Raw genomic sequence first — 25,139 nt, 5'->3', positions numbered from 1 at the left:
GATAATAATTTACACACCAGTACCAGTCTGTCTTATTCATTATACTTTATGTGTGCTAACTGGATGATATTCTAATTGTCCATTAAGGACTAAATATAGGATAAGCTGATGGTCCGTTTAGGACTAAATAGAGAATATGATGATGGTCCATTAAGGGCTAATAGAGAATATGCTGATGATCCATTAAGGGCTAATAGAGAATATGCTGATGATCCATTAAGGACGCAGTGGAGGATATGCTGATGATCCATTAAGGACGCAGTGGAGGATATGCTGATAGTTCATTAGGGATCAAAATGGAGGATATGTTGGCAGCACATTATGTGCCAAATGGAGGATATGCTGATTTTCCATCAAAATGGAGGTTATGATGATGTTATGTTTAAGAGGAATCTAGACGATTATGACATTAGTTAACGTCTTATGTCCCGAATAATCTTGACAGGACCTTAACACAAGCTGGGCTAAGAGATTCATCGTCTAAAGCTTCCTTTATGTCAGTTTAATCGAAAATGAATCAACTTATGTTAGATTTTAATAGCGATGAATTTATTATAAATAAGCGTATAACCGGTTCCTCGTCAAATTTTGACTTGCGTTGTGTATTTGTCTTATGATACTAAAGGAATACTGGTATATATATATATATATATATATATATATATATATATATATATATATATATATATATATATATATATATATATATATATATATATATATATATATATATATATATATATATATATACTGTTGCTGATAGTATTTTAGTATTTTTACATTTATTTTTTAAAATGTTGAGGTCAGTGTAAATCCAATTTTTATATAATATATCCTTGCAAAGTGCAATTATTAGATGTGGAAAACATATCAGCATATTGCATGCTAATTCTTCGTGGATTTTGCCCCAGATTTTGTTCTGACTTCTATGAAAATATCACTTCCTTCTCTTCACTATACCAGAGTGTAAATTTGTCTTCTTTCAGGCTTGGTTAACTACTGCATACTGTTCTACTGATACTAAGAAAAGAGGGCGTATGTTAGCCAACAATAAAGATACGTTGCGTACATTTTAAACATATGTACTTAACTGCTTACAAAATCAATAGTTACACAGGTGGATAAAACTAAAATCAACAAAGAATACAATACTAACTTTAGACAGAATTAAATAAAGACTACCGTATTGCACTTCTGAATTTAGAAGAAAGCGGACATAAGACTTTGTTTGAATTGGGAGTGGCTGGTCAGTTGTGGTCAGAGTAATCCTTCTAAAAGCGTGGAATCTCATGCTGTGGTTACTTAAACATATGTTCCCCAACCCAGAAAAGTTATCCCCCTTTGAGAGAGTCAATCCATGACTTCAGTACAATGAAGTACTTATACATTTGAAAGGAAAGTAGATACAATGACACGTACTTGTGCAAAATGACAAAGCAATGAAATCAAGTGTTATGTATATTTTATTATTTGTTGTGCTTGTCTTGACTTGTCTATATTGCAGGTTGTAATTTTTTCCCTGGTAACTTTCTACTTGATGTTGGTCTTGATATTTACTGAATTTAAGGCCTGAACATGTTTACCAGTTTGGTATTTTCTGGAAGCAAAGATTGCTTACCAGTAATATGAAAAATAACCTATATCCGAGACATTTTCTTGCATCACATGTCAAGTGATAGTCTGTATATAAAGGGCTGGTGGCCAATTATTTTTCCTATTTTAATATCAGTTTGTGTAATTACTTTTAGTTGTTGTGTTCTGATATAATTTTAGAGGAATTACTTATTTAAATTATTCATTGGAATTACAAAGTGCTGATTAACTTTTGTACTTAAACACTGTTTTGGGGTTATTGAGGAAGAATTCAAAGTACATCAGTATATTCAAGACTTATAATTCACGCAGAACTTCTATTCTTGTGGACTTTGTTTGAAAATTTAGATTATTTTGGATTTAATTCACCATACTTAAGTTCCTTTTAAATTTTTGATTCTTATTCTATGGGAAAAGTTTGTTTGATAAAAATGTAACAAAAACCGTATGGTGTTGCTTTTTCTGTTACATAGTTTAAAACTATTTAATTATAACACAAGCAAACTTACTTTTTGTGCCAGGTGAGAAAACATTGAAGTCAAGGACACGCAATTGTTGTGCTAAATTACACTATATCGAGGTTTATTTTGTCGATTCTACTCATTTCCGCTGATTAATGACGGGATTTATTAGCTGTGTCAATTCCACACAAAGTATATGTGTCTGTGATTTGAGCTGGGAGGGACGTATCTTGACTCAGCTGCATGTGTGTTTCTGCTCTGTCCTTGAATGTTTGGAATTATAATGTGGGAAAAATATGAACTCTTTCAATTGTAATTATCAAAAGGACGCTATGGAATTCCACGTTCATTTCATTTTGAGTACAGAAAGGAGAATATTATTGTAGTTGTGCATGTAGTAGAAATTACAGTACAATTTCGCTGTGTTTAATCAAGTTTTAGAGCCCATGAAATAACTCATTTAATTTGGATTTTCAGAACTAAGAAAGTACAGTTTGAGGAAATTCAAGAGGCAAACAATGTAAGTATTTTTTTCGCCAGCTAAAGAAAACATGTTTATTCCTTGTCACTTGAATGCCCTTTGTAGGTACCCAGTTATGTTATGACATATATTGCTTTTATCGTATGCCTAAATTCAAAAAGCTGTATCAACAAAGTTGACGCGGAAAATTGCACAGCAGATGGCGTGCGACAGTCCATTCAGCCAGCGGTAATAAGAATTCTTCGTCGTCATGGCTTATTGGCTCTGAAGCCCTTACTTTTCTACCAAAATATTCAGTTGCATATTTTTCTAGAATTTAGTACTGTGACTTATAAAAATGGTACATCTTTGATAAATATGCAATTGCCCTTGGTCCCAATATGCTTTACTATTCTATTTTTATGTACCCCAGATAGCACTGGTCATAGTCTAAACCATTCCATTACGAAACGTTACACACATTTCTTCTAATTAACCGTTTAAATGATCAGAATGGTATTTGTAGACATTGCGAATACCATGCTCATTCATTTGCACAAAGAAATCTAATACATTAAAACTGAAAGCATCTGTTTCATGAATGTATATATTTTGTTTACAAAGCAGTTTTTAATACTCTTTACTACTACTAGAGCACCGCTCCGGTGGCCTAGTGGTTAGAGCGTCCGCCTCGGATGCGGGAGGTCGTGGATTCGATCCCCGGCCGAGTCATACCAAAGACTTACAAAAATGGTACTAACAGCTGCCTCGCTTGGCGCTCAGCATTAAGAGGTTAGTGTTAGGACTGGTCGACCTGGTGTCAGGATAATGTGACTGGGAGGGACATCATGCTACATGTCTGCGGCATGATGCCCCAGTGCTAGACATCACTATAAACTGCCACACTGCAGACATCGTAGCGATATGACTGAAATATTTTTAAAGCTACGTTTAAAATACTAATCACACACATCACACACATACTAGTACTAGACACACGCGTCGTGCACTATCAAGGTGTTCAGTGTCTTAAAATACTGCACCATTTTGGCAATGCAGAGTTAACGTAGATGAAAATGAGTATATAATATATACATCTTAGGTTGAGTAATATGATGTTGTACAAGATTTTAGTGTTATTTGTTTGTTTGCTTGTTCTACTAACAAATGGGCATTTAGCTGGCTTGAAAGAAAAAGCCAGGATTACTGCCATTTAGGAACACAATGCTGGACTTATTTTCTCGAGCAATGGAACATTCTCTAAAGCTCACCAAATATTAAATATTGCACTTACGGCAATGAAAATGCTTATTTGGAATTTGAAAAAAATTAGAATAAATGTTTGAAACTTTTTATATTTATGTAAAAATATATACTTATGGTATCGGTGTATGCGGCGAACTTGGAATACCTTATGAATAATTGGCTTAGAATTAAAAGTCATGCAAATATTATACCGTGCATTTCATGACGGAAGTTATATAATGAAAATGAATCAAATAATAGTATCAACTGGGTTACACTCTTAACATTTATTTTAAATATATTTGATTTTGGTGAAGTGTGTATGTTCCTTGATTATGTACATTGCTCTAAGTTTTTTCCAGACAAGAATAACAAATTACACGTTCTAAAAAACAAATTGACTCTATGCGAATGCCATCAGACTAGAATAATAAATTACAAATTCTAAATAACAAGTTGTCTCTGTATAAATATATAAAAGCTTAATTTTGCCTCGAAGATCATTTAAACTGCTTGTATTACCATTGACATCGATCAGCTTTGCCAAAAATCCGAGTGTCTTCCCATTATTTGAAAATAGAAACGTGGAGATACAGAAGCAAATGAATAGACTGAAGTGAAAGATATTCTATGCTATGTGCCAACCTTGATATTGATGATGAATATCATTTTATTTTAGTATGTCCTGCGTAAAGAAGCTCGCGTGTAAACCTCACTCAAAAGAACATCTGGAATAAACCATCCATGCACAAGTACATTGAATTGTTAACTTCCAGTAATAAGAAACTGACATGTTCACTTAACTGGTTTATGAAGCGTTTAGAATAAGATATATATTATCATTTCTAGAGTAAATTAGGACCAGAATGGTGTATATTTGTCCATCCTCTATTTTTCAGCTCTTGACGATTGCAGTTATAAGTTTTTGTTTAAAGCTGTACATATGGCAATATTTTTATATGTATTCTATAAGCATGTAAATGCTAATGAAAATAAACTATTGAATTGAATATTATATGTTGAAGGAGTTACTCCTTACGGTAGGGATGGGGGTAAGGAAATTGAATTTCCATTAGGGATGGGGGTAAGAAAATTGAATTTCCATTAGGGATGGGGGTAAGGAAATTGAATTTCCATTAGGGATGGGGGTAAGGAAATTGAATTTCCATTAGGGATGGGGGTAAGGAAAATTAAATTCCATTAGGGATGGGGGTAAGGAAATTGAATTTCCATTAGGGATGGGGGTAAGGAAATTAAATTTCCATTAGGGATGGGGATCAGGAAATTGAAGTTCCATTAGGGATGGGCGTAAGGAAATTGAATTTCCATTAGGGATGAGGGTAAGGAAATTAAATTCCATTGCAGATTCTCCCACATCATGGGTATAAATACATCTATAGTATTATAATCGTTAGGTTTGTGCGATACATGTTCCCCTTCCAATAAGAAATGAATGCTAAGAACGGAAAGGCAGCTTGTAAATTTTCGATGACTTTCTACTCAACCCACATAAATCAATTAAAGGTGTACATAAGGGGGGGGATAATTTCCTGACAATTTTTCTGGAAAAATAGTACATGAATATTCTTTTATTTTAGAAATAATACCTAAAAGTTTCCTTGAGTTTAAACTTCACGTGTGCCATATCATACGCAAATTACTGAAAACGAGATGCCATTTTGAATTCAGGGCAAGCACTGAGCTTTGGTCAATCAGACACCAAGATGTCGTTTTAATGTGCATTCATAATTCAACAGTATATAGATATATATTTACTAAATAATGCAATGAGATAACAGTTCTCTATTGTTGCGGAATGTTTAGATGTAGCCATTGTTTTAGATGATAACGTACGTTTTGGATGTAGCCATTGTTTTAGATGATAACGTACGTCTGCTTTAAACTGACCTACTCTCACATTAGGCGATGCATGATTGGTTTTTGTACCAAAATTTATTAGCGAGGTATAGACTTTACTTAAAAATGTCGTGCAATCCCATTAGGCGATGCAAGATTAGTTTCTATTCAATTTCATTCGAGACATACAGACTTAACTTAAATGTCATGTAGTCCTATTCCTATGAGATGATGTAGGAGTAATCTATATTAAAATTTACATTCACTTGTGGCATATATACTTTATAGTCTTGTGAGGTGATGCAGTATTAGTCTCTATTACAATTCATTTGTGACCTTTACTAAAATGTCATATAGTGTCTTATGAAGTGATGCAGGCTTAGCTTATATTAAACTCCATTTAAGACATATAGACTTTACTTAAATGTATCATATTAATATCGACTTGTACAAGGTTACTATAGGAATCGAAGTGACTAGATAGATAGATAGATAGATAGATAGATAGATAGATTTTAATAACTAATAACAATTTAAAATAAGACTACATATCGTAGAAGGCATTTTATATGAAAAATAAATCCAAGATGTAATATCTTCTGGATTTCCCACAAGAGTATCCTGTCAGATATTAAAAGCATCAACAATAGTATTCTAATATTTATTAAATGTGTACATGATTGTATCCTATCAGATATTAAAAGCATCAATAATAGTATTCTAACATTTATTAAACGTGTACATGATTGTATCCTACCAGATATTAAAAGCATCAACAATAGTATCAGGTTTTAAAGCATACACAAGATTCACAAGCACACGTCAACATATTTGATCATGTGCCCCGAGCATTTGACAACATCTTTTATTTCCGGTTAAAATACCTAATGAATGGACATACCCTGGTATATTATACTAGGAAATTATGAGTTTGGGTTCCAATCGGCTATTCCTTTTTAGATCGGGAGCCACGTTTTGGTTACCTAACTCGACTTCATGTCTTCAAATATATCAACAAACAATGGCATAGAGGCATATAGATCTTTAAGGATTCATTTTTGTAAAATTAAGAAAATGTTTGTTTTCAAATAATATGGACAATCTTTCATTTCTATGATTTTAGGTAAAGTTTTGAATAAGCGCCAATTTAGTATCAAATACCGATCACAAAAAATTGCACTCCCACTAGCTGTATGAGAGATTTAAAAAAAAAAAGAAATATAATTGGTGATCATTTGTGAACGAGTACAAATGGAAATAAAGATACAACTGGATGTAAGACAACACAGACTGCTTGATATCAAACACGAAACACATAATAGCTTTCGATAAGAACACGATGCATATATTCACATCCGATAAAGGTCACGAAGCATATATTTGAATCCGATAAGAACACAAAGCATATATTTGCATCCAATAAGAACACGGAGCACAGATTTGAATCCGATAAGAACTCGAAGCACATATTAGCGTCCAATAAGAACACGAAGCACAGATTAGCGACCAGTAAGAATATGCAGTCCATAACACAGGATAGTTTTATAGGTAAATTTATATAAATTAAACTTGATTTAAAAACACTTAGAAATGACTGCAAGTTATGGTCACATAAAGTATTTTCAGCGCTGAAAAAATAAGGATGTTGCAAATGACGGATAATATTTATCCCAAAGCTGTCTGAAGGAAGACAAATTATCAAAATGGGCCAGAGCTGTAGAACATGGCCATCTTTTTGCGATGAATAATCATCTCTTTGAAATGAAAACGTAGTACATCAAGAATGATTTTGTAGCTGTACAAATATTTTCTTTAAACAATTAAGTATTAGTTTTTTAATCTTTAGTGCGAAAGAAACCATTGAAAAAGTACGCTAATCAGAAATTATAATGCCTCGAGAGGTACGTGATCTACTAAAAGTATTTATTGGATTAGGATTTTGTACATTTGTTCTGGTCCCCGATGATAGAACTGGTACTATCTTTGGATCCGGCAAAGATGGTTTTTTAGTTGGAAATGTTGTTGGAAGAGCTGGAGCTTGTACAATGGGTTGCCCCAGTGGTACGAGTTGTCCTTGATTGCTTGGTAACTTAGGTACTTGTGGAATTTCAACATTGCTAGGAGCAACTGTTGACTTAGGTACAGAACTCTGAACATTTGATGGAATCTCGATAACTACTGGCTGTGTGGGTGGTATCACAGGCGGAGGAGATATGGGTATCCCTCCAGATGTCCCATTACCTGAAGGCATTTCAAATCGAGGTTGGTTACTTAGGTCTGGCACAGGAATTCCTTCCACTGCTGCAACAAGGGGATCACTTGGCAAGAAAACTACCTCTCTTTTAGGAGCAGCGGCTACAGGCACTATGTTGGTGTTGTTTGGTGCAAATTTACCCCACTCTCTACAGGTGACGATCTCGTTAGTCAGGATGTGGACAAATTCGAAGTTGCACTCTCCACACCTATCTACTCTGAAAACAAGCAGAAATGGGTACTTGAATAGCTTCTGAAAAAGTGCAGAGCTTGTCGTCACTTATTATCGCAAAATGCTTGATAATAATACAAGACGTAGATTTAGGTTTCTGTTTTGTTTTTGCAAGTTCGCCAAAGTTATTTAGGATCGCAAAATCTTCTGTGACGTACAGAAAACCGATTATTTTCAGAACCTGGTTAATGTCTTAAATAGACATTCGAATTTGTTTTTTGACAAACAAGTCTCCCGTCCAGTAAAATAGGTATGCGGAATAAATACGCAAGCCTGATTTTGTGTCAAAATTTCAAGTTTCATGTCTCACTTAATATGCACGTTGGCTTTATCATATCTCTTAATTAGTCCAATGACCAATTGGCGAAGGAAATTATTATAGCAGCTCAGTCATATTTAGCATTGAATGTGCGACACATATATCCCTTTCTACATAAAAAAAGAACTTGTGTATTTTTAAGCGATACGAGACAGGGGAACATGGTTGGACACCTTTTAAAAGCATAACAGCCAAGCAAGAAAGTGATAGGTCCCAGGGCGTTTTTATAATAATGAAATACATGTTGTCTATCGTTACAAATATCCATAAATTTAGACGAACTTGATATTTTTGCTTTCTCTACATTTGTTTTTGTGAAAAGAGCATGTTCATCCAACTGATCTTCTTCACGGATCATGGTTGTCGCCTATGATGTCGCATTAGCATTTATGAACCTACCTGCACATTGCCTGGAAGTTTGAGCCACATAACAGAGACGGGCAAGTACTCGGAGGACAGGTTAGTGCCGTCACACCTGCAGGACACGCTGAAAATGTATAAATGCTCTTAATGAATCTATCTTTTTATATAATGCCTGTGAAACGAATTACAGAATGTCCATCTTTTATGAATCATCGCACAAATGTGAACTGAATCAGCTGGTCTCCTAAAATCCATAGGATATTAAGATAAATGTAAAATTTAAATTAGTCATATAATTACAGACATTGACTTTGTTCAATATAGATTTTGAAGCTTCTGTAACTCTGTGCTAGGATTGTCATGATGATATGCATGTAGCCATATGACATCACGTAACCTTTCAAAGTTTTATCCCTGATTTTCTTATAAAACGTCATATGGTCAATGTCATCTTATGAAAGCTTTCATCATAATACCCTTCTGACATACAAATGGCTACGTTTTCAAGATACAGTAAAACATCGATATCCCGAGCCCCCAGGGGTCTTTATAAATCAGTTGGAGATATCGGTAGTTTGAATTAATGAAGTTACATGTGAGTGTAGACATATGGCCATATCTTCAACACCAATCCGGTCTTTTTGAGTCAAACATTCTCAAGTCAAATAGAGTCTGCGGCGGTTCATTTAGGAAAATGAAACTAAACAAGCACCGTTTAGATGAGTTATCGTTAGGTAAAATGTCTGTGCAACGAATAGCGCTTTGTCTCACTATATATATATATATATATATATATATATATATATATATATATATATATATATATATATATATATATATATATATATATATATATATATATATATATATATAACGACGAACGGTGCAAAATCTAGTTTTTAACTAGCCCGAGCGCTTTCAACCCTGACTGAATCTTTGTCATAGGCAACACAAAAGAGAGGCAAGACGGTGAATAAACACAAAAGCACTGAAACAACACAAGTTTACACAACTATATCTAATGGAATTTAATCTTAAGAATGTTCGATGCTTCGTCTAGTTGGCCTAATCTAGACTGATGATGTATATTCGTATATGTATTTGTTGGTGTTGATCAACAAAAGGTGAACCTAGTGTGCCACCTGTTTTTATATTAAAGAATTGTAGCCGTCATATTTCTAGTTTTTTGGGTTTAAACCGCTTTATTTCAGTGTTAAGATTTCTTTCTATCTGGTTTCGGAACTCCAGTTGGGGTTGTAAACAATTGCAGTAAGTATTACATCGCTGAAAGTGTGCCCAAGGGAAAATAAGTGTTCTGCAATCGGAATTCTGTACATCTTATTTTTCATCCAATCAGGTCTAAGAAAATTGATCCTTTTGTATAGGTTTTCAGTTTCGCCCACAGTCTGAAGGCCTCAGATCTTACATGTATTGAGATAAATTACATTCTATCTTTGGCACGTAATGTTTGGACCATGTATGCTAAATTTTTCACTCGTCGATGCTTGTTTTTATCATATTTTGACAGGTTTTGCACTGTTTACCATAGGCACCAGCTTTGCTAGAATGGTATACTATCTATTTGCTATATAAATACGATGTATTTGAGGTTTTTCCTTCTGCGGTAGACTACTACTTTTTTTAGGAGCAAGACAAACCTTTTGAAAACGGTTTTATTTCTGCCTCTGTAAGTTGCGTGTTTAAGAGATTAGCTAGTTTAATGTTAATACCTTGGAAGAAATTTTCGTTGTGTATTGTTTCTTCCTTTTACGGTGACCTTTCTTCTTATTTGTATTTTTGGAGAAATTTCATTAGTTGAAGTTTCTTGGTTGCAGGTTGAATGTTTTGAGTTTCCGTTCTCTGACTTTGTTTAGCTTTAAAGATAATATTTGTTGATCCTTGTTTAAGTCAGAGGTAAACGTTTTTTAATCGTTCCTCTGTGGAAACTGAACTTACCTCCTGGTTTAGTTTTTCGATGGCTGCTTATATGACAACATATTGATGTTTAAATTTCCTCCTTAAGAAGGACCGCATTATCTCATCCTGGATTATATTACTCCAACTTTGATTGAATATGTTTGAGATCTTGCCAATATTTGGAGCTCGCCATTTATTTGAAGACCTTTGGTCTTTGTGCTGGTTTCTTGGAAATGGTGTAAGAGAGTACGATGGCGCCTTAGACAAAGTAAGGCGATGGATCGTTGCGGAACCTTTGAAGTATTTTCTCTTTCGTATGTGACAGTGTCTTGATATATTACTGATTCAGAAATCAGAGGAAGATAAAATGAAAGAAATGCGGACGTATACGCAAAAGTGACAAAAAATACAGGGCATAAATTTTCTTAGAATACATCTAAGGTAGACCGAGTCATACCAGATTGATATTAAGAATACTATGAAGAATATATATCATATGGCGAACAACAGTCCTTTGAAGTGGTGCAAGGGATCCAGTAATTGATAGCGTGATATAACGGGGAATTATATATATATATATATATATATATATATATATATATATATATATATATATATATATATATATATATATATATATATATATATATATATATATATATATATATATATATGAATATAAAACTATGATAAATGCACACTTACGTCGTGAAGGCAGAAAACATTTCACCTCTGTTCCGTTCAGATAGAATTTAGCTTTACAAGACCCACAGGTGCTTGCTCTGAAAGATATAACATAGTATTATAGAATTTCTATCAAAATCAGCGTTAAAAAAAGCTTTCGAAATTTTCACAAATATTATATAGTTCTATTAAAATATTGATGATTTGCATAGAAGTTGATAATTTGCACATTTTTACTCAGTTGATGAATTTCTTTTAACCTCAATGATCTTCTCCGCGTTTAATGAAAACGAATAGGAATATTTAAACCTAGAACAAGTTACGATGATAAATGATGATGCTGATGAAGACATACGAGAATAGTATCAAGATATTCCAGCTAATGCAATATGGCAGACGGAATTGAAAATAATGCTTGCACTAGCGGATGTTACGAAAATTGGAGTTTCAGGGCAGCTAAGCCAAGGACATTTTAATTGGTGGGTATTTTTTTCTCAACTGTACTTTACGTATATTTTTGTTATTCTTTTTTGGGCAGCTCGCTGGTGAGTGTATTTTTATGCACATTGTCGAGCGTGAGTTTTTTTTATGTGTTCACAGAAACGAATCACGTCTTTTGGCCGCTAAAATCGCAATAAGAATACATAATGAGCTTCCAGTATACTCGGTCTGTTATGGAAAGCATGTAGTCAACTGCAAGAAGTCTCGTGTATACTTAAGAATAACGAAAACAGATAACTCATCACACATTCAGAAAATGTTTTCAACAAATAACTGTTGTAAATGAACAAGTTAAATGTTGCTCTGGTGAACGTCATTTCTCATCATTTACTGGATGTTAATCTTTAGCGTACACATTTACCCAATCGTCTAAACCTAAATAAAATTAAAAATTTTACCATCTGACCTAGTTAACAATTTTACTAGCTGATCTAGTTTCCTCACCTGCATACAGCTTCTTTGTGGTTGGGGCACGAAGGACCGAAATATTTACAGGGGTCATCCACACACCTCACTTCCGGTACTCCAGGCGGACAGGCTAACATGGAACAAAATATGTGTATTATTTTTTTAGGGATATAAGACAAGTCTGGTACTTCATCCTTTTACACCCGTAAGTTTGTATTTTGTCAGATAAACTCACCTTTTTGCCCTACAAATACGTCATCTATAATCATTTCGTACTTCATAATATCCGCCAAGCATTACCAAGCTGAAATGTAATGTCTTTAAGTCTCACCCTCAACCATAAGCCATGCATTACATGTTAATCATGATGGACAATGTATCCGTTCCTTTTTTAATGCCCATAATAAATAAAAACACACATTGCCAAAAACGGCAATAATAGTACCTTGCATTAACATCTCTCTCGTGATAGTATATAGAGTGATCTCAACGAAGGCATGGCAACATTTCTTGCCATGAAGCAACAGTTCCACATTTGAATTATTCTTGTTACAAAATGGATCATGATTGCATGCAGTCTCAACGAATTTTATAATTATGTCCCTTTAATTACGTTTCCAAGCGATAGACTGATTTATTTCTTGCAAACAAAACTGGTCATAAATACATTTGGTTAAAATAGCGTGCCATCGCAAAACCCTAATGCAATGAAAGGGACTATTTCAAAATGTGGTTTTATGGTATAAAATTGTAATATATTTCATTATAAATATTATAATCTGCAATTTTATTTCAATATAAATATTACAATTGGAAACATTTCTTTAATAGTGGTTGTTGTAAGATATGTATCTTATTTCACTAATATGCACTGTCATTGTTTGAAAATGTATTAGCTCAGAATGACAGAAAATGCCACAATTAATCTCCTGAACCCTTATGTATATACGTATGTATGGATGGATGGATGGATGGATGGATGGATGGATGCGTGCGTGCGTGCGTGCGTGCGTGAGTTTGCGTGTATGTATGTATGTATGGTTGCATGAAAGTGAACGTGTTAATATGTATTTACATCTACTTACTGCTTGCAAAACAGTCCACAAGTTGGGATCCCACGTACCACTCAGAACGACAACCGCCGCATCCGTTTGGCCTATAATGTATTAAAACAAGCATGCATGAATACAAATGAATATTAACTAACTACATTGTTAAAGATAGAATAAAACAAACATCAAAGCTTTCAATTTGAATTTTTCTATGCTCATCAAAAACAAAACTATTTATATTTCATTTAATTAATTCTTTGTTGTTTGTTTATTCCAATGTTTCAACCTTCATTGTGTCATGATGCAAAACAAATGACAATCATGCCGACGAGTTTTGAGAATAGTAGTCTTTCAAGAAATAGTCAGGGTCACGTTGCAAATGATGCAAATAATTTTACTTTAATTTTATTTCTAGACGCACGGACTTAGTTTTAAACTGCGATTGGTTTCTTTCGAGATTTTAGATGTTTCTAGGCTTGTTTGGTTAACAGATATGGCTATACAAAAATATTTGTATCAATACACTGCTTTACTTGTTTTTCTTCGAGGTACTCAAAGAATGAGTTTGCCTTGAGTAAACATCTAGACAAATATTTAACTGAGGATGTATAACACGTTCTTTGCTAGATACAATAGCAAGGAACTTTCCCAGGATTCCATACATCAAAAGCAAGTAGAAAATTGATTTATGATGTGCAAACGAATGCAGATTTTATATGAACAAATCAGAAAATGTAATTTTTTCTCAGTCCTGTCATATATTTTGTCTATTTGTGTACATATGTGTGTACATATTACGTCGAATAATTCAAAATACCTGCACTCTGCATTAGGAAAATTAGGACACGTCTGTCCTAGACAAACGTCCTGAGTGCACATAACCCTGGCTTGACCCTGCGCACATGGAGTTTCCACCTGCACGGCGCCACTTGACATGGCGCGGACCACTGTATCAAATTGGATGGATAAATCTGTAAGGTAAAACACATTCTACAGTTTTAAGCAATGCAAATAACGAGAACATATGACATTTCAATGTTGCAGCTACATCTTTTGGAACTCGTAGATCTAGATGGATTTCATTTTCATGGCTACGACTACGACTTATCTTGTTTAGTGAAACATAACACTGCAGTCTCTCGACATATGGTGTTTTCATTCAGAGAGGAAGGGACTATTTCCGATGTGGCAGCTCAAGCTGAAACACTGCATAGTTAGTATATTGTCCACTGTTATTTTATTGATCCGTTTACAGTCGACCAGAAAGATAACCGTTTATATATTAGCTAGAAAGACATTAAACCTACTAGAAACTAGACGAATGGCGACAGGTGTAATAAAAATAGTGTTTACTATTTTATCCTTACCTGCATTTGGACACATTCTCCATTGGCCTTCAACAAGGTATTCCGCTGTACAACCTCCACAGTTATTTTGTCTAAAAAATTATAACATGGTATGCAAATGATCAAGATTTATAGCAGAATATATATATATATATATATATATATATATATATATATATATATATATATATATATATATATATATATATATATATATATATATATATATATATATATATATATATATATATATATATATATATATATATATAGGTATGTATACTTTAATAGCAATAGCTATCTAGATTTTTAATAATATTTTACCGACTACCTCCTATGTATTATAATGGAGCATCGTCCTTCACGTATGAAAGTAAGACTGTATCGGTAAATCTGATTGGTCATTCTGAAGATCACATTTGCAAGAATGACACAATAATGTCACGCACTTTTAGTTTAGATGGAAATCATATTGTGTTCGTAATCAGTGCACATCCTCCTACCACGTATTACAGACTACTGCCGCTAGAAATATTTGACAAAGTATCAGATAAGCATATTGTTTTCTTTCAATTTCCTTCGTCTATCTTCTGGTGCTTTTAAATATATAAAGTGCATATTTCTCTGGATGTAAGTAAATGATAATGTACACATAATTTTATCGATTACCGTGATATATTTTTTGTAAAAATCAAAATCAAAATTTCAAAAGAAATTTTAAAATACCGAAATCAAAACTTGGTTTGTTTAGCTTTGTATCGACATGTTTATGGAAAAAAATAACACTTAAAATGTGATTCGAAATTTTATGAAGTGCCCTTTTTCCGTAAAATGTTTCTGGTAATATAGATTGATATGTTATATCTAAGACACTTACAAAAATATGTTTTGAGATTCGCATGAATAAAGATGATAAAAGTAATCAAAATGTAGAATGTTACATTCTAAATGATTCAGTATTTCTGTCTAAATGCGCAATGATACCTATAGTCTTAATTAGAATTAAAGCCCTTAAAATAATTGTAATTTAACTGATTGCGTTTCAAAGTAATTTATCCCATCTCTAGCATAATAATAATAATAATAATAATAATAATAATAATAATAATAATGAGGACTTTGTATAGCGCCTAATCTTTAGAAGCTCTAAGCGCTTTACAACATTAGAGACGTACATAATGATATGATTACAAAAAATAAACACCATGAAATTAGAAAACATAAAACATGCTGAAAATATTTAAGGTAGGAAACATTATTAGGTCTTTAAGTTTGTTCTTGCAGTCAAAATATGCGAGTTTTGAGAGCACTCTTGAATGAGATCACTGTGTCTGTTTGTCTAAATTCAGTGGTCAGTTCGTTGCACGTTGCTGTGCCCTGGTATGCAAAAAGAACGTTGTCCATATTACTTCGTTTTCTTCGTGGGAATAATGAGTATTCGATTGTCAGAAGAGGATTGTAAGTATCTTGCTGGTGTGTACACATGAGTGAGGTCGGATAGGTAGTTGGGATTGGAGTCCGTCAGTGAAACGTATCACTGAAAACAAATTGTGTGTTTGATTCTGGATAGAATGGATAGCCAGTGTAGGGTAAATAGCAAGGGGTATGTGTGTGCTGATCGTGGTTTTCTAAGGATGTTCGAGCAGCTGTGTTTTAAACTTTTTGAGGTTTCTGGAGTAGATATTGAGACGAACCAGACAGAATTGAGTTACAGTAGTCCAGTCTTGAAAGTACTAATGAACACACACGTGTTTCAGCTCAAGATATGCAGCCTAGCAAATGTTAGTGATATTTAGGTACAACGTGAGAGTACTGTCGAGAGTAACACCGAGGTGTCGTACTGACTGTGTGAATTTAATGTTGGTATTGCTGATATTTATTGTTTGAGGTAAAGGATGAGAATGAGAAAGTCTTTGTGTTGTAATCAGAATGGGTTCAGTTTTATCATCATTCATCTGCAGCTTGTTACATGTCATCCATGATTTCACGTCAGAAATGTACCTCTCTACACATTGGTAGCATCAACGTCAGTTGGATGGCTAGATTTGTATATTGGGTGTCATCAGCGTACCAATGGCGAGTCACTTGAGAACGGCTGAGTGTATGGAATGAAGAGAACAGGTTCAAGAACAGACCCCTGTCGAACACCACAACATTAGATGAACTTGATTGGAGTGTATTTCATTTGTGGACACAATTTGACACATAAGACAGACACAAGCTAGATTAATTCATATGTAAACAATGAATTATTTCACAATAAATGTTATTCTTATTGTCGTGGTTACTTACTGAATAATACGGATACTACAATGAATGCATTTTTGTATGTAACATGTGACTATATTCAAAATGTCTTCATATTATGTTAATTCAAGAACATAAGAAAAGTTTAAATATCTCTAGTTTGCATAACCATACAATACAAATGGATTTTTAATATGTGGAGTGCCTTTGGTACGATAGCCACGGTGGCTTAGCGGTACAAGCGTTTGGACTCGTGACCAGAGGTGTTTGTGATCGATTCCTTCCTTTGGATACGTCCGAATCAGGTACAGTAGTGGGTCTTTGGCCAAGGTATTTTACACTACTTGCCTAATATGTTGTAATAATGTGTTGCAATGCCAAAAAGCACACAAAAAAAAAACAATTAATATGATACTTACCGACACTCAGCGTTTGCAAATTGGGGATGATCACAAAGTTTGGCACAGGAATTCACCCGACATTCAATTACCGGCTCACCATTAGGACAAACTGAAGCGAAAGCAAATAGCTGCTATACTACTATATAATATGTATTGCTCTGTACGAAATTGATGTGATTTTAGTCGCGGACTTACGAATACACGAATTCGTCTACCTATTACATACGTTTCTGTTGATTTTTGTGTCTCTGAATTGCATGGGAACACGTTTTGCAAACCTTTATCATTGCTGGTTTTTCCTGTTTAAGTTTTGGGAAACGAATTCTGAATATTTCGCATAATTTTGAGCAAATATATTCTAATATACTATTCATTACAAGATATATTAAACATACAGCCTTAAAAATAGAAATCAGATATTAAATTGATTTTGCTGCGTAAGTGCATAATTCTTACTTTAGGTATTTTGATATACGAAAGTTTAACGCAGGAGAGGAGGGGAGGGCGGGAGATCATATAAATGAGTACGAAACATCCGGAACGCTTCCTTAAGTAAGTTTACCATACAGTTGGATGGTTAACATTATGCCCTGGAAACCCTTGACATACAGAAGCTTCCAGTGGTCTCCGTCTCCAGAGCTTCCACTTTCCGGTGTTCCCTCTCCTCTTCGCCTCAAGTGTTCCCCCTCCCCCGTTATCCTTTCCCCCTCCCGATATATCTGGATAGGGCACTATGACAATCTATGGTTTATGCTTTTTAAGGAATCTCAAGAAGTATATCGAAAGACAGACCCAAAAAATTCCGAGAGATAAACAATATTATTTCTGAGATGGAGTATTCGAGAGGCGGACATTAACAGTTCTATGATAGAATTCTTGCTCGAAATTTGTGCAAGTAATAATTAGAAACAATAAGGACAGTGAAAGATGTTTTTTGCGTCTATTGATGCAATGCAGTTAAACATAAGACACTGTTATATATTGCTGTGTTTAATACTGAATATGTTCAAAGGATTTTGTACAACTTATCCTATATATTGTTACAATGTACCAAGCGTATGAAAACGTCCAATGTATTATTTAAAACTTAATGTATATTTTTAGAATTTACCAAGCATATGAACACAGTCAACACATTTGGTACAGCTTATCCTCTATTGTTACAAAGTACAAAAAGCATATGAATGCACTCAAAAGATTTTGTACAACCTAATGTATATTGCTACAATGCATGAACACATTCAAAAGATTTTGTACAACCTAATGCATATTGCTACGATGTACCAAACGCATGAACACGTTCAAAAGATTTTGTACAACCTAATGTATATTGCTACAATGTACCAAACGCATGAACACGTTCAAAAGATTTTGTACAACCTAATGTATATTGCTACAATGTACCAAACCCATGAACACGTTCAAAAGATTTTGTACAACCTAATGTATATTGCTACGATGTACCAAACGCATGAACACGTTCAAAAGATTTTGTACAACCTAATGTATATTGCTACAATGTACCAAACGCATGAACACTTTCAAAAGATTTTGTACAACCTAATGTATATTGCTACGATGTACCAAACGCATGAACACGTTCAAAAGATTTGTTACAACTTATCTTCTGTTGTTACAATGTACCAAGTTTTATGAATGATGTGCAAAGGAATAAAGTGTAGTAGACTCTTGTCTTTTCGTTGTTAGGACTATCCTCTTCATTGTGTTACACAAAACATTACATACTCCTACTATTCGTATTATTTGTAGTCGTAACACTTGCATCCACTTTTTAAGACATGTTTGTCTTTTGTAATAATTTGTGCAACATGTTCGTCTTTTGTACATACTCCTTACGACATGTTCGTCTTTTGTACATACTCTTTACGACATGTTCGTCTTTTGTACATACTCTTTACGACATGTTTGTCTTTTGTACATACTCTTTACATGTTTGTTTTTTGTACATACTCTTTACGAAATGTTCGTCTTTTGTAATACTCTTTACGACATGTTCTTCAAATATACGAACATTAATTTGCATAAAGAGAGCGAGAATTTTATCTCCTAATTACCTTTTGTTTTTCGTCAAGCCGTTTTCTTCAGAAATATCCTTAAAGATACAGATCCGAAGTTTTGTGTTTTTGAACTAAGTTCAAAATTTAAAAAAATATTATCTCCCCGACTTTTCCACCAGCAGTCTTTGTGATAAAAATATAAATGTACATATCCTAAGGACGTTTAATAATCTCCATCTTCATTCTGATTTCTGAAAGCTGTCTTTATTTGTGTTTCAGTGTAGACGGCAATGCTTTATTTCTAAGGTGGATCTCGTAGAAGAATGTTAGCTATGATTTGAAAATGAGCTAATTCCCTTTTACAGTTTTTTTGATCCATTAAAATTTAATAAGTGTACTTTCAGAAAATAGTAATGCCTGCACTCTGAAAATTAATTTAAGTATTTTAAGGTAAAGTTAGTGTGCTTTGTTAAAATCGGCGGCTTTCTTGCAGAAATGACTTTTCTTGCTTTTACATAATTTTTGAAGGAATTATAAAAATGTAATGGAACATACAACTATTTTAATCCTTGAGCTCTCAGATCCATAACCATTATTATGGTTAGTATATCAAACATAAAAGCAAAGAAACCACTGAAATAAGAACTCTGAATAAACAAAGCTCACGCAATGGCATTGTTCCCATACCACACTGGAATACAGTTTAACGTAAAACTGTGTTGATACAATCATTTATGTAATTATTAGTGTTCATTCCAGGTACATGACTAGAAAATTGTTTCGCCGTTGTTTAGTTCTGTCTTAATGGGTGTGTTGTTAAGATGAAAAGAAATTGATTGATGATTAGAATTCAGCTTGAAGCGAAGTCATCAAAACATCTAAGTCATGATTTATCCCGAGACATATTTCTGGTCACAAGCGCCTGAACACAATCATGCTGATAGATGTTTCAACTTTACTGACCTTTAGTTCCAGCTGCGCTTCGTGAGCAGTTCACCATATGCCCATCCACGATCCACAAGGCTTTGCAACCATTGCATCTAGTTCTGTAGGAACTACAAGGGAATGTAGGCTTGATAAAGAACATGTAATACACTCGTTAAAATGTGAACGTAACCACGTGCATTCCGCACAACTAACTAAACCTTCATACTGTTATATGTCACATATATAAACGCAATAAAAATGGTAATGATAGCTTCAGCAGTTTTTATATATACTGCAATATGTCATTTCGCATTTTACTCGTTCGTTTTATAAGAATGAGAACGGAAACCGACGTTTAGCAAGTTTAAACACGTTTCTTGTAAGATATATTTATGTGACGTGTTAATTCTGACAACAATTTAAAGTGACTGTTTTTCAACTATTTTTATCGTCCAATATGTCTCTTTATTGTGTGTGATGTCTGACTAAGGCATGGTTTAGTCAATTGTACTAATGTGGTTTTGTGTATACGTACTGTACATTGATATTCTGAAGTTTATATCGTAGGGACACATGAATACATACTTAGATATAATGTGTGTGTGTGACTTAGATTTTTAAGGTACCCTTAAAACAAATTCACTCATATCGCTACGATGTCTGCATTGTGGCAGTTCATACTGATGTTCAGGCCTGGGACATTATGCCGCAGACATATAGCATCACGTACCACCTGAAACCAGGCCGACCAGTCCTAAAAGTAACCTCTTAATGCTGAACGCACAGTCAGACAGCTGCTAGTAATATTTTTATTATTCTTTGATATGATTCGGACAGGGTTCGAATCCGAGATCTTCCGATACCAAGACGGACGCTCTAACCACTTATGCCACCGGAAAGGTCGACACATGCATACATACATACATACATACATACATACATACATACATACATATGTATGGACCATTAAGTTGGCCTTGAGGTTAGAGCGTTCTCCTCGGATGCGTGAGGTCGTGGGTTCGATCCCCGGCCGTGTCATACTAAAGACTTATAAAAATGGTACTAACAGCTGCCTCGCTTGGCGCTCAGCATTAAGAGGTTAGTGTTAGGACTAGTCGGCCTGGTGTCAGGGTAATGTGACTGGGTGGGACATTATGCTACATGTCTGGAGCATGATGCCCCAGTGCTAGACATTACTATAAACTGCAACACTGCATACATCGTAGCGATATGACTGAAAAATTGTTAATGCTATATTAAAAATCCAAATCACACACACATACGTACGTACATGTGTGCGAGCGTACATACATATATACATACATAAGAGAGACAGACATACAGACACTTAGGACTAGTCGCTTAATGTAGCTTCTTCATACAGTATTTAGGGCATATTGTGTTGTATATGTTTTGCACGAATTATAATTTATGTTAAAGCGTGCGAACAGGAATGATGGCATATGGATCATTTAAAAAAATAGATTTGGTGCACCTTGCATATTTAGTGTGTGTGTGTGTGTGTGTGTGTGTGTGTGTGTGTGTGTGTGTGCAAAAGTAAAAATACTAACAAGCACTGTGCTCCTGGAAAAGCCTTACACTTGGGCGAAAACCTACAAGGATCCAGTAGACAACTGAGCCAAGCGTTGCCAGGGTAACATGGCTCGTCTGAAATAAAATACGGAAGATTCATATGAAGTTTGAGCAGAGTGACCTGACGATCGGAACTTTCATAAAAATAGTAAATCAGAAAGGATAATCCAATACTGAAGTTGAAAGGTGTGCATTGGTTTCGCCTGCTTGGCATTTACGAGATCTTCGTCAAAACAAGAACAGATAATATCCATGTACACGGTTAATTTTGTACCTGAGTGGAAAATAATTTGATGAATATTAAAGGCCAAACTGCCAGGATATTTTATTGGTTGACATATGTGGAGACAAGCACTTCTTAATACAAACATTTCCGAATCATGCGCTGACAAATTTATATTTCCTTTCTCACTAATATTCAGCATGCTCTTACACCGATGCAAGTATTAGACAATGGTTTTAAAAATCACCAGCTGCTATAGACTGATTCATGTTAAAAAAATTTCTCTTTCTACTGTTGATTTGTTTGTTAAATACTTTTAACTGTTTAAAGTGTCATTCCACCATAACCAGTGTAGTACTTACTGTCGATATTCGTTGTCTGGGCGGACACGAAGACTGAAAGAATGAAAAAGTAATGAATGTATGGCATATAATATGCAGTGTATACTAATTGAATATCCAAAACAATCTTTAATATTTGTTACACATATTTTCATTCTCGTTTCCTAAATTGTGTAACAATTCATGTTCTTTATTACACATTCTTTCATTCTCGTCTCCTAAATTGTGTAACAATTCATGTTCTTTATTACACATTCTTTCATTCTCGTCTCCTAAATTGTGTAACAATTCATGTTCTTTATTACACATTCTTTCATTCTCGTCTCCTAAATTGTGTAACAATTCATGTTCTTTATTACACATTCTTTCATTCTCGTTTCCTAAATTGTGTAACAATTCATGTTCTTTATTACACATTCTTTCATTCTCGTCTCCTAAATTGTGTAACAATTAATGTTCTTTATTACCATTCTTTCATTCTCGTCTGCTATAATGTTTAACACTTCACGTTATTTATTGTACATTATTTCATTCTCGTCTCCTATAACGTGTAACACTATATTTCACATGGTTGTGCACGAGTCATCTTTCATATTTGACATTTATTTCAGGTATACTCTACCGTTTTTGCCAACCATGTACTAGGTGGCTTTGACGCAAGTAGGTTTTCGGTTGTCGCTCATTTGTCAAACTGTCGCTTGGTCGGAGATGATAGTTCTTAATTTATACGAAGCGGTCTTCGTTAACGGCTTTTATTTGCAGCCAGGGAACACTACACGGTCTTTATGCGACCATGGCGATACACTGTGTTACACCCACCCCAAGTTCAAATAGAAAATCACAAACGGGACAATTGTACATGTATTTAGGCAGAACAACCATAGTACAACTTATCTGTACGGTAAATAATTTGCACATTTTACTTACTCCTTTTAATTTATGTACATATGAACACAATGTATTCTTTTCCTTTTAGGACACCTGCATACTTGTTATTTTTCTAATTAATCTTTTTCTAAGGAAAGAAAATGATGATAACGATGATGAAAATGACGACAACTGCGCTGACGCTAATACAGACAACATTATTTTAAGAAACTATCACGATACATTAATGCTAAATTTTGGTTTATAACTGAAATACATGTTAGAATGTTCGCTCCAGGAAATCCACAAGTCAAAATATGTGTTTTTATTGCTCTATTGTGTAAACAAGCTCTTCGTGACGTCAAACTATTCCAAACTGTACATCACAGGCTTAAGGCTTTCTACTTTTATGACACAAAAAGAGCAATTTTCTTCCATCCCAACTGGAAACAAAATGTTTAGCATTCAGTTCGAGTCGTTATTGCAGTAAACTTTACAGCAATTTCTTAACTTAAGGGATGCTTTCAATTTTATAATTGGATTAACCATCATAAAAATCATTTTACAAAGATTTCTCAAATCGTCCAAATAATCGCTTCTCTTGTCATATATATATATATATATATATATATATATATATATATATATATATATATATATATATACTAAAAAGGTAATACCATCTGTTAAGTCAGTAATTTGTCAAATGTAGGTATATGTTGATGTAAAGGTGACAAATGCCTTTCCACTAGTCGGAACGTGTTCGTCACATCAAAAAGAACATTCGCCGTCTTGATGACGGATGTTCAATCTTTTGTAGAACTCTTACCTATGTCAAATCTTATTACGTAATACAAATGTTTGCTGAGTCGGGGTCAACGAATCCATTGTTTATCCACTATTCCAAATTCGTACATTTATCTGTGTCAGCATATATTATCCCAGATTTTAAACAAATGCATTGTCATCTTGAAACGCTGCTTTTAAAAATCTTTACATGTTGATCGAGCAATGTGATCATAGCATTAATGCGCTAATAAGGAGCAGCAAACATTTTAATTTATTTTAAATGCTAATTAAACATTTTAATTTATTGTGAACTTTTCTCCTTACATGTCGTTAATTTTGGTTCATATTTCCCCAACTTTACGTTAGCGTGCATAATAAGTATGCACCTCACGCATCTCTATGGTTAACTAAATACTTTATTGACCTAAATTATCCTGGGGGCATCTCTTCTCCGATGTGTGGTCATACACTTGTGTGATATGGGAAACCCAAGACCTAAAAGGTGGAATGTGACAGGTGATAAAATATTTAAAGTCCATTTTGCCAGATGTTCCCAAGTAAAGGACTACCTGCAAAAGGAGCATTATTTTGAGAGTAATTATAATGCATACACAATAAAGAAAGAACGATCAGGAAGAATGTTGGAAAACAATTTTTTTGTTCAACTTACCATTAAAAAATCCTATCGCTGATACGAACAAAATCGAAACTGTTTTTAAGTGACGACCCATATCCTCAATACGTTTCTGCAGTCCGTTTATCTGCCTTGTTGAATCAAATGTGGTTCGCAATTGAAACTAAATCAAAACAGTCCGAAATTTTATAGAAGGCCCACGCTATCGCGCTAATACCGGACGTGTGACGTTATTTCACCTGCAATCAGTTCACATTTATTGTTGTCGATATCTATGGTACACACATAAAAGGAAATGACGTTGTCTTGTCTGGTCTGACAGCTTTGATGAATTAATTTGTCCTAGCTACAGTGTTATGATTCACGCAAATCCATCCCTAGCTAATACGAACAAGGAGAAGCAATTTG

General features: G+C 34.1%; 1 protein-coding gene across 1 annotated transcript; it reads right to left on the bottom strand.

The window, feature by feature from the left end:
• Positions 1-6,165: 6,165 nt before the first annotated feature.
• Positions 6,166-25,019, bottom strand: LOC149795997 (uncharacterized). Its single transcript, XM_089965914.1, has 12 exons — positions 24,768-25,019; positions 22,463-22,495; positions 21,856-21,952; positions 20,321-20,412; positions 17,358-17,448; positions 14,713-14,783; positions 14,163-14,316; positions 13,379-13,449; positions 12,330-12,423; positions 11,406-11,482; positions 8,820-8,907; positions 6,166-8,087 (listed from the first exon to the last, which is right to left on the bottom strand). The coding sequence occupies exons 1-12, from the start codon at positions 24,826-24,828 to the stop codon at positions 7,490-7,492; spliced, it is 1,527 nt and encodes a 508-aa protein (XP_089822040.1). The 5' UTR covers positions 24,829-25,019; the 3' UTR covers positions 6,166-7,489.
• Between the last annotated feature and the right edge of the window lie 120 nt (positions 25,020-25,139).

This window comes from Sinohyriopsis cumingii, chromosome 7 (assembly GCF_028554795.1).
Source record: "Sinohyriopsis cumingii isolate HCF-2022 chromosome 7, ASM2855479v2, whole genome shotgun sequence".
Classification (NCBI taxonomy): Eukaryota; Metazoa; Mollusca; class Bivalvia; order Unionida; family Unionidae; genus Sinohyriopsis; species Sinohyriopsis cumingii.
This window is presented reverse-complemented; position numbering and strand designations above follow the sequence as displayed.

What these genes read in the sequence shown, in the direction of transcription:
- LOC149795997 (XM_089965914.1), bottom strand. Translation starts at nt 24,828, where the DNA reads ATGGGTCGTCACTTAAAAACAGTTTCGATTTTGTTCGTATCAGCGATA. An exon ending in TTTCCTAATGCAGAGTGCAG is followed by an intron (nt 13,450 to 14,162) that starts GTATTTTGAATT and finishes AATACATTATAG; the next exon opens with GCCAAACGGATGCGGCGGTT. An exon ending in TGTGGACTGTTTTGCAAGCA is followed by an intron (nt 12,424 to 13,378) that starts GTAAGTAGATGT and finishes GTTCCATGTTAG; the next exon opens with CCTGTCCGCCTGGAGTACCG.